Genomic DNA, 12,031 nt, shown 5'->3' on the forward strand with positions numbered 1-12,031 from the left:
CACGGGTTGATGCTGTCTGAAAGGTGCCGACTTGGGTTTTTCTACTCCGGGCATAGTAAGCAGCGCTTATTGGCTGAGATGGCGGTGCACGGGCTGCACTTTTCATGACCTCATCTCTGTGTGCCATAAAAGCAGTCCATTTATTATGACACACTGTATATTGCAGGGATAATCTGTGTTCTGTGTGAAAGGGGTCGACCCGGGAATTATGTACTGTGTGAAAGGGGGTTAGGAGCAAATTCCCAGGTCCTTCTCGGGCTGAAAAAATGGGAAAAACCTAGGTTTTAGGGATTTTTTTGTCTGAAAGTGGTATTAGAAGCCGGTTGGTTGGTACTTTCTCTCTCTCCAAACTTTGATAAATCTCCCCCATATAGATTGTAAATTCTTTTGAGCAGAAACTGATGTTAATCTCTAAATATTCTCTGTAAACATGCAGGCACTTTATAACTACATACCAGCATTTCTACATGCAGTAAGGATGTGATGTGTAAGATTTTTCATATTGATCATTGTGTTATGGGGTTTACAAGCTTCAGTTTATTGTTTCCTACTTATTAGTCTTTTTAACTGCAATGACAACCACATTGTTGTTACCATGTTTAATTTTGACTCCATCATTGTTATTATTTGATAGTTTACTTTACACTATATATGATCCTATGTATACAGCTAAAAGAATGCTGAAGTGTTGCATAACAGAGCTCATGGCAGATATAACTCCCTGTTTATCCACTAGTGTAGAGTTAAATAGATCATCTTTTACTTCAACCTTTGCCCAACCAAAGTCCGGCTTAGCTCTGCTAGATCAAGGTAAGACTTCATCCTCCGTGTGAGGACAGCACGCCAGCCTTCCCAGCACATCTGAAAGGTAAGTCAGCTCTCCCGCAGGACTTACTGTAGTGCATGCGAAGATAGTATGGGACACCTATGTGTGTTATATTGTGTATTCCATACAGTGTAGTGCAATGCTGTAGGCCTAATACAGTGTTTGTGCTGTCAGTGCACAATGCAGGCTGGAGAGTTACAGAGTGTAAAATGCAGCCGTTTGCATTCAGAAAGTTGCACCATTTGTCGCCTCTGTGTACAGTACGTTTAAGAACAACAACATTTAAACTATTTGTTTTGGAATGATAAACATATTGATTTTTATAGCCTAGTAACCAACTCTACCATTTTGGAACCCAAATTGTTTTCCCTTTTGAACTCATTATTGGTCCTCTTCAGGGTCTGATGTATAGAGTTGTGTGGTTAAATGCCTCTATTGGCTCAAGAAAGTATCTGCTAGTCTGCAAAATATATAAGAGCCCCAGTCATGGTTAATGTACAGTGTATAATGCAGTGTCCTGCACAGGATTTGTAGAATGCAATTTTATCTGTCTAAATCTGGGGCAGACACAGCAAAATAGCACATTCTGAATAGTCCAGTTCCTTCTCTATCTGAGCAATGTATCCTGGCTCGGCTCTGATGCTGCGGGATTTGCAGGTCCTGAAAGCACTTAGCACTGTGAAGTAATTGCTTTGGAATATTGTAGATACTTTTTTGCCCTATGTAACTAATGACATGTCAGCCGGTTTGGAGACCAATCATGCTGATTAATCATTGAAGGCGCCTATTTAGCAGTTTTGTGTCTGGCAAAGGATTTGAGTTAATAATATTTTATTATCCATAAAAAGAGTTATTGCATCATTAGAAGTAGGCATAATCATTTATATATACCCTCAGAAGACCTCTTTTAGAATATAAGATATAACACTATATTTACACATTTTCATTAGTCTCTTATTAACGCTCTCCTTGATTGTATCAGAACAATAAAAACTATTTTCACCATGAATTTTGTATGATAACGTTAGATTGGCAGACGGATAGATAGATAGATAGATAGATAGATAGATAGATAGATAGATAGATAGATAGATAGATATAAACTATATAGATAGATAGACAGATATGAGATAGATACTGTAGATAGTTAGATAGATAGATAGATAGATAGATAGATAGATAGATAGATATGAGATAGATAGATAGATATAAACTATATAGATAGATAGACAGATATGAGATAGATAGATAAATAAATATTAGATAGATATGAGATACATAGATAAATATTAGATAGATAGATAGATAGATAGATAGATAGATAGATAGATAGATAGATAGATAGATAGATAGATACTATATAGATAGACAGATATGAGATACAGTAGATAGATAGATAGATAGATAGATAGATAGATAGATAGATAGATAGATAGATAGACAGACAGACAGACAGACAGATAGATATGAGATAGAAAGATATAAACAGGGCCGGATTAAGGTCTGTGGGGGCCCCTGGGCAACAAACATGTGGGGGCCCGTATTAAATGTGACAAACTTGGGGTATGCACAGTGGGGATCTCAGTAGTGTCAGTGCCCACAGTTGTGGTGCCCTTTATGCAATTCTCCCATTAATAGTGCCCCAAGTAGTCATGCCCCCTGTAGTTATGCCCCCTGTAGTTATGCCCCCTGTAGTTATGTCCCAAGTAGTAATGCCCCCCGTAGTTATGCCCCCTGTAGTAATGCCCCAAGTAGTCATGCCCCCTGTAGTTATGCCCCAAGTAGTTATGCCCCAAGTAGTAATGCCCCCTGTAGTTATGCCCCCTGTATAAATACCCCCAGTAGTAATACCACTGTAGTTGTTCCCCCAATAGTAATGTCCACCAGTAGTCATGCCCCCTATGTGTGCCCAATAGTAATACCCCTGTAGTTGTGCCTCCTGTGGTAGTGGCTCCAGTAGTAATACCCCCTGTAGTAATGCCCCTGTATTAGTGCCCCTAATAGTAATGCTCCCTCTGTAGTAGTGCCCCAGTAGTAATGCCCTGCCTTCAAGTAGTAGAGCCCCAATAGTAATGCCTCCAGAAGTGGTGCCCCAAATAATAATGCCCCCAGGTGTAATGCCCCTCCCCCCACACCGAGTAATGCCCCCAGGTGTAATGCCCCCCCTCCCCAAGTAATGCCCCCAGTACAAAAAGCCGCTTGCACTACAAAATAAAAAAAGAGCTATTACTTACCTTAAGCCCCGCTCCCGCTGCCGCTGCAGTCCACGTCCACGCTGATGATATAGAAGTTTTTTTTTCATTTTTAAGTTATCTAACATTGTAGTCTCAGCTGATGGCACGAGTGCTAATAAAGCATCTAAAATGTATTTCACACTGTCATAGCCCCAAAAGCTTCTGGGGCTTAGGCGGCCCCCAGGCCCCCCACCATTCACTTTACAGTGTCCCATACACAATAGTGTGTGTATAAAGAACAGTTTTCACACTTGTTTTGGCCTGTCAGACTAGCGTGGCGGGGGTGGTGGAGAGTAGACAGCGGTGGAGATGATTCCACCACCTCTCCAGGACCACTTTAAGCCCTGGGCATGTTTATCATTGACTGACAGGTATACGTTATATTTGGAGAATAGTGATAACTTATTGTGAAAATCTCATCAAAATAAAGTTATATTGCATTGGAGTAACATCACAAACATCAATACTCCCCGTATATATAAGTGATGACATCACTACTTACCAAGTGTATGGATTACAATGTGCACAATTTGGAGGAGGACCTGGAGATGTTGCTTCACCATCCAGGAATCCCCATTCAGCTGTTAGAAGGGCAGAGCAGTGACCTCTTTAATGCATGCACTGGTGCAGCCTCTTTGGCAATCTTACAAGCCTTCTGATGAACCTGATTGGCTACAGGTTGCTCTAGCTTGGCAACTTCTAACCTACTACAAATGTAGCCCCCTGTCACTGTGTGTGGCAATGGGTGGGGGGGGGGGCACAGGTTATTAATACATCTCCCTCCTAACGCTCGTGTTTGCCATGGCTCTTAGGTGCCTGTGTACAGTGGGGTTCTGCTCATGCAGAAGTTTTGTATATGGACACACAAGTGGTATGGTGATGGTGCAGTGCCAAAAGATGGTGCAGTGCCAAAAGATGCCAGAGTAAAACGGGCACCAGACCCCCTCTCATTTACAAACAGTGGCTTCTTCCTCTCCAGCACAGTACTTGAGTTGCAACATTTACATTGGTATGTACGGGATGCGGTCGTATAATACCGACCGCAGGGATAGCGGCGCTCAGAATGCCGATGCCGGAATCCCGACACCTGTTGGAATCCCAACCCCCGGCATCCCAAATGTAAGTAGCGGGGTTAGGGGGAGGGTTGGGCACTAGGGGGAGGGTCATATTTAGGATGCGGGGAGGGGGAGGTTAGGTTTAGGCACCGGGAAGGGAGGGTTAGGGGTAGGGAGGGGAGGAGGGTTAGGATACCAACCAGGTGTCTGTTTTCTAACCCTTTTAGAATGCCGGCATTGGTATTTTGACTGCCGAAATCCTGAGAACCGGCATCCCCTACCCATTCCGTACCCATCCCATATGTACATCTCCTCCTGGGCAGTTCTTATAGGACAGTTGTAAATACTGTAGGTTAGTTCTCAGTGAAAGTTTTATCTCACAATCGGGTAGATGTACTAAGCCTTGGATAGAGATAAAATGGATGGAGATAAAATACCAACCAATCACCTCCTGTCATTTTACAAACACAGCCTGTAACATGACAGCTAGGAGCTGATTGGTTGGTACTTTATATCTCTCCACTTGATCTCTCTCCAAGGCTTAGTACATCTACCCCATAGGGACCTGTTTATTAACATTTGCACAAATACACTGAATAGTAGCTTCCCGTATCCCCGTATATATCGCTGCTTTTTAGAGATCAGTAAATGGGCTTGTAAGCAGTTTCCGTTTCCACAGACGGTTATGGGGACTGCTGTTGCCATTGTTCCAAGATGGTGCAGCAGATAACTCTGACGTCTGCTATCGTACCCCCTTTGGTAAACGGCCCCGATACTAAAAAACAAAATGTGTCAACACGTGTGCAAGTGTCGGCTACCAGAGGTGGATAATAAGGATCCCTCTGCAAGATAAAAACAGCAGCTGTCACCAGTCACATTTTCCTCACTTCACTGTAATAACAATAGACTGCAAAGGGAGGCAGATTAAATTGAGGTAATCCTCCTTAAACCTCAGGCATTGATTGACTGCCCCAGGTATATTGCTGGTAACAGAGGGCCTGATTCAGACCCGCTCGCAAGCACTATGCGCTCGCAAGAAGGTCGACGGTCGGGCAGCGTGCACGCAAGAGCCCCGGAGCGAGCGAGAAATCACTTGTTTCGATCTTGCAACAAAACGGGGCGGCTGTCGATTTATCGACAGCTCGTCCCGTTTGTAGGCGGGGAGGGGAGGGGTGGCCAAACGGAGGCGTTCCCGAAGGAATGCCTGCCATTTGAGGGCAGCTCTATTAGAGCAGGAAGCTCACTGGGGCTACCACAAGGGTCTCGTCGCAAGCCGGATGGTCGCGACCATTACCTGGCCGTTCGCAAAAGCTGTGGGTGGTCACCCACAGCTTAGCGAGCGGCCAGGAGGCCGGCTCCAAAGAAAACAAAAACCGCCCTGATTCAGAGCGAGCGCTCTGAAAGAGCGTCCGGCTCTGAATCAGGGCCAGAGCTTGAATCATGAATCAGTACCTTACATTGGGGGCAAACACCTAAATCACAGATTTATAGGGACCAATTCAGCCATATGTGAGATTGCAAAAGTGAACTCACATCATCAAACTCACACTCATCGCAACACCTGAGAAATGTGCAAATCGGTTAGAAATGACGATTCACCAGGATCATAGCGACGTTACATGATTTTACTACAAGATACAACCTGGGTGAAGTGCATGAAAAAGTGGAAAAATCATCCTGAACCCCAAAAAGTGGCGACTGAGATAGCAGGACCATATAGACGTTTGTTAGTGATAACTGAGATAGCAGGACCATATAGACGTTTGTTAGTGATAACTGAGATAGCAGGACCATATAGACGTTTGTTAGTGATAACTGAGATAGCAGGACCATATAGACGTTTGTTAGTGATAACTGAGATAGCAGGACAATATAGACGGTTGTTAGTGACAACTGAGATAGCAGGACCATATAGACGGTTGTTAGTGACAAGATAAATAGCAGGACCATATAGATGGTTGTTAGTGACACGATAAATAGCATATAGATGGTTGTTAGTGACAACTGAAATACAGGACCATACAGACGGTTGTTAGTGACAAGATAAATAGCAGGACCATATAGACGGTTGTTAGTGACAACTGAAATACAGGACCATATAGATGGGTGTTAGTGACAACTGAGAAAGCATGACCATGGGCCTGATTCAGACCCAGACGCTAAGTTGCGCTCGCTCTGAGCGATGGTCGCCCATCTGCGCGTGCGCAAACTAGTACAAGCAATCGGATTTTGCTAGCTCGCTCTGAAAAGACTGCTCAGTGGAATGAGTGACAGATTGTGCCGTTTGTGGGTGGTAACAGGGGAAGGTGCTTGTGAAGGGGGGAGTGGTGCTGCGAACTCAGGCGTGTCTGACCGTCACAACGGAGTTTAATGGGTGTGCATAATTAGCAAAGTAGCGTCATTGAACACATCACTTGGTTGTTTTTTACCCTGAACTGCTCGCAGTGCTTGTGGGAGGGTAAGGTCTACCTCAAGCTCTGCGATCAGCTTCGATGGCTCTCGATGTTACCAATTAATCCTTTAAATATCGGAGATGACGTGTGTTGCGAGTGGCAAGGGGGTGTCTTTATTCACTAGCGAGCGCTTATTGCCGGGGCTCACTAAGACATAGAGGGCGTCCTTACGAGATGCAGTGCGAGCACTTAATTTAAATAGCCGGCCCCTTTTTGTCAGCGAGCGGCTGCAATTTGCGAGTGGCTCTGAATCAGGCCCCATATACAGTTGTTAGTGACAAGAGAAATAGCAGGACCATATAGACAGGTGTTAGTGACAACTGAGATAGAACCATATAGAAGGTTGTTAGTGGCTATAAGCAAAGTATTGGTGGATATTAAAAGGTGTCATATGTCTGATTTTTAAATGTATTTTTTATAATTTGTGGAAAAATTATAGCCAACAAGTGTTTTTCAGCATTAATTAAGGTCTTACAGTATTCTGGGGTACTGAAAATTGTGTGTCATCATTTTTCAGGAATTTTATACAAAATGTGGGGGGGGGGGCTTGTAATTCCCATCTGCACGTTTAACATACATGTGCCACATCACTACACCCATTACCCATCAACACAACACCCAACATACAGTCCCACATCATTACACCCATTTCCCATCAACACAACACCAAACATACATCCCCCACATCATTACACCCATTCCCCATCAACACAACACCAAACATACATGTCCCACATCATTACACCCATTTCCCATCAACACAACACCCAACATACATGTCCCACGTCATTACACCAATTTCCCATCGACACAACACCAAACATACATGTCCCACATCATTACACCCATTTCCCATCAACACAACACCCAACATACATCCCCAACATCATTACACCCATTCCCCATACATACACACCTAACATACATGTCCCACATCATTACACCCATTCCCCATACATACACACCTAACATACATGTCCCACATCATTACACCCATTCCCCATACATACACACCTAACATGCATGTCCCACATCATTACACCCATTCCCCATACATACACACCTAACATACATGTCCCATATCATTACACCCATTCCCCATACATACACACCTAACATGCATGTCCCACATCATTACACCCATTCCCCATACATACACACCTAACATACATGTCCCACATCCTTACACCCATTTCCCATCAACACAACACCCAACATACATGTCCCACATCATTACACCCATTTCCCATCAACACAACACCCAACATACATGTCCCACATCATTACACCCATTTCCCATCAACACAACCCCCAACATACATGTCCCACATCCTTACACCCATTTCCCATCAACACAACACCCAACATACATGTCCCACATCATTACACCCATTTCCCATCAACACAACACCCAACATACATGTCCCACATCATTACACCCATTTCCCATCAACACAACACCCAACATACATGTCTCACATCATTACACCCATTTCCCATCAACACAACACCCAACATACATGTCCCACATCATTACACCCATTTCCCATCAACACAACCCCCAACATACATGTCCCACATCATTACACCCATTTCCCATCAACACAACACCCAACACACATGTCTCACATCATTACACCCATTTCCCATCAACACAACACCCAACATACATGTCCCACATCATTACACCCATTTCCCATCAACACAACACCCAACATACATGTCCCACATCATTACTCCCATTTCCCATCAACACAACACCTCACATACATGTCCCACATCATTAACACCCAACATACATGTCTCACATCATTACACCCATTTCCCATCAACACAACACCCAACATACATGTCCCACATCATTACACCCATTTCCCATCAACACAACCCCCAACATACATGTTCCACATCATTACACCCATTTCCCATCAACACAACACCCAACATACATGTCCCACATCATTACACCCATTTCCCATCAACACAACACCCAACATACATGTCTCACATCATTACACCCATTCCCCATACATACACACCTAACATACATGTCCCACATCCTTACACCCATTTCCCATCAACACAACACCCAACATACATGTCCCACATCATTACACCCATTTCCCATCAACACAACCCCCAACATACATGTCCCACATCATTACACCCATTTCCCATCAACACAACACCCAACATACATGTCCCACATCATTACACCCATTTCCCATCAACACAACACCCAACATACATGTCCCATCACACCAATACACCCAGTTTTGACCGTTTTAAAGAAAATCACCTTAAAATGACATGTCTAAATTGTCCAGATTGTGCTATTTAAATACCGCCAAGTGCATAATTAGTCATTGGGAGCGTTGCACCAGAGGTTCTGCACTGTGGGCCTGATTTAGACATGGACGGTATTCCAAAGCCACAGGGATACCGCTGTGCAACACCTTCCAACTAATGCCCCCATTTTGGAGAACAGTCTTTGTGTCCGGCCCCCAAACGTCACAGCATGTCAGTCATGCTGCAGCTAAGGGGGGGCTGTGATCGATCACACAGAACAGGTCCGACGCATGCACAGACCCCCAACAATCGGAGATATTTGCATACATTGACATTAATTAAAAACAATAATTGAATTGACCCCCATACTGTAGTTTGTGCAATTTATGCAGGCTGTCACTCAGTGAGGAATACGTACGGGGTGGTCTGAAGTCTGCATGTAAGGAGAAATGGCAGAATGGCTAGTACTGTATACTGTAATCTGTTCTCTGTACCGGAAAAATTATTATAATACATAACAAAAGTATTTTAAACACTATGAGGGAAATTCAATTCAAAGCGATGTTGAATAGCCGGGGGAGGGAGCTAGTCAACATCACTCTCAAGGGTGTGGATGCGAGGAGATAACCGACATTCTCCGACCACATAGCGCACTGAATTGAATAGCTCCGGGTGCTTGCTTCCGGCGCTATTCAATTCGCGTTGAAGTGAATGACCCCCTATGAACATTGTGAAATTTATGTCTGTGTCCTCCAGCCCAGAGCGTGTGGCAGTAATCCTGTGGGAGAAGTCATACCTAGAGCCGTGTCCAGGCTCACACTGAATGGAGGACATTATTTTTCAATAACCCATTTCAATCCCTACCAGTACTAATTTAACTTTGTGCTATAACATTTTACGTACATTGTCTTAGCCACATGTTATTGTTCTGTCACAGACATGTCCCTCGACGTCAAGCCTCGTGAATGCACCATAACCAAACAGGACGGGAAGGGCTATGGATTTTTCCTACGCGTTGAAAAGGACGAAGTTGGCCACCTTGTCCGGTCTGTGGAGAGTGGCAGTGTTGCAGACAAAGCTGGGTTAAAAGATGGAGACCGTGTATTGAAGGTCAATGGAATCTTTGTGGATGACAAAGACCATCCCGAGGTAAAGTCTCGCTTCCTTGTTACTTATATGTATAGACACAGGTACTGTTTATAGGGAAAATGATCCCAAAAAATGTCCTGTGAGTAATTGTGAGCAGCACAAGGGAATATAAAGGGTTGACATTGTTTTACGTAAAATTGAGCAATGAATAAGTCAGTGCATGTGCTTAGTAAATTCATCAACATTTCAGAGTTTTGCTGTTAGCAAATCCGTTTACCCCAAATTCACTAATGTCCCCGGGAGAATCAGACCAATCATACTGACTAAGAAGTTCAGGTAGGCAATGAGCAAGCATTAAATAAATTCACATATCTAAAGCATTATATTACTCTCTGTAAACCGCTGTGGAACATGTGTATAAAAATAAGGAGAGTTATGGTAAAACTTACCTTTGTAAACTCTCTTTCTTCGAACTCCATAGGGTCCACAGGGGAGACATTGGGGTGTAGGTGGGACCTGGAGGACCGGACACCAACGGCAAAGCTTTTCAATCCCAGGATGCTCCAGTCCTTCCCCCTATACCCCGCCCACAGCATGAGGGCAACTCAGTTTTGTTAACAAGCCAAAGGCAGGAGCAGGAGAGGAGAGAAGGAAGACTGGCACACTGAGGAATCGCACTCTCACACAGAGAAGGAAACAAGTGACCAAGGGAAGAAACCCATAGAAGCCAGGTGTGTCAGGGTGGGTGGCCTGTGGACCCTATGGACTTCGAAGAAAGAGAGTTAACAAAGGTAAGTTTTACCATAAATCTCCTTTTCTTCTTCAGAGTCCATAGGGCTCCACAGGGAGACATTGGGGATATCCCAAAGCAGTTGTTCAAGGGAAGGAACGCTCCTGAGCCGATAGGAGAACCCTACGCCCGAAATAAGCATTCTAAGAGGAAAATTTATCAAAGGCATAAAACCTTTGATACATTTGATACATCTGCTGTCCACACCAGAAAAGTGTGGACAGAAGACCAGGTGGCCACCTTGCATAGCTGTTCAGCTGAGGCGGCACGTTGGGCTGCCCACGAGGGACCCACAGAGCAAGTAGAATGAGCAGATACTGTAGCCGGTACAGGAAGGCCAGTCTGCGTGTAAGCCTGTGAGATAGTCATGCAAATCCATCTGGCCAGAGTCCGTTTGTTAGCTGGCTATCCCTTCTTGTAGAATCCATATAGGACAAAGAGGGAGTCCGATTTCTTGATGGAAGCAGTATGGTCCACATAGATCTTGAGAGCACGGACCACATCCAAAGAGGCCTCATCTGCCGAGAAGTCTGGTGATTTAAAGGCCAGAACCACAATTTCCTCATTCAGGTGAAAGCCTGGGGCGTGTTCAAATAACAACCCTATCCTGATGAAATATTAAAAAGGGGAGCGTCATGAAAGCGCCCCTAAATCCGATACCCTACGGACAGATGCTATAGCCAGAAGAAACAGAGGGCCTGATTCAGACCTGGTCGCGAGCGCTGAGCGCTCGCAACCGGGTCGATGGTAGCCCAGAGTGCATGCGCACGACGGAGCCGGCTCCGTCGTGCGCATGCGCGAGGCCCGGATAGCAAAGGGCAAGCCGTCGCTCCGGGTCTCGCAACAAAGGGGGCATGCTGTTGATGTTGAGTGACAGCACGCCCCCTTTGGTGGGCGGGCCGGGGGCGTGGCTGCCCAGACGGAGGCGTTCCCATGGGAACACCTACCGCCTAGGGCCCGGCCCCACTGACATCACAAGTGATGTCAGTGGGAGCGCTTTCGGCTCTGTTGGAGCCGAAAGCACTCTGGGGCTTGCGACAACGAGACGCTACCACAAGGGTCTCGTCACAAGCCCAATGGTCAAGACCATCGCAAATATCTTCTTGGCCGCTTGATATAGCTGTGGGTGGTCACCCACAGCTATACAAGGGGCCAGGAGGTCGCTCTGAAAAAAAGAAGGACGGCCCTGATTCAGAGCGAGCGCTCTGTCAGAGCGACCGGCTCTGAATCAGGGCCAGAGTCTTCGCAGTGAGCCATTTCACATCCACTGATTCTAGGGGTTCGAATGGAGGTTC

At 45.0% G+C, this 12,031-nt stretch overlaps 1 protein-coding gene across 1 annotated transcript in view; it reads left to right on the forward strand.

Annotated features, from left to right (window-relative positions):
* The first annotated feature begins 837 nt into the window (after window positions 1-837).
* LOC148473143 (Na(+)/H(+) exchange regulatory cofactor NHE-RF3-like) overlaps window positions 838-12,031 on the forward strand; it is a 44,760-nt gene continuing 33,566 nt past the window's right edge. Inside the window, 2 exon segments of the mRNA XM_088460037.1 lie at window positions 838-868; window positions 9,795-10,006. Of these exon segments, the coding sequence (XP_088316163.1) occupies window positions 9,797-10,006 (210 nt within the window). The 5' untranslated portion in view covers window positions 838-868; window positions 9,795-9,796.

Source organism: Taudactylus pleione, unplaced genomic scaffold (assembly GCF_031769625.1).
Source record: "Taudactylus pleione unplaced genomic scaffold, aTauple2 ptg000963l, whole genome shotgun sequence".
NCBI classification, from domain to species: domain Eukaryota; kingdom Metazoa; phylum Chordata; class Amphibia; order Anura; family Myobatrachidae; genus Taudactylus; species Taudactylus pleione.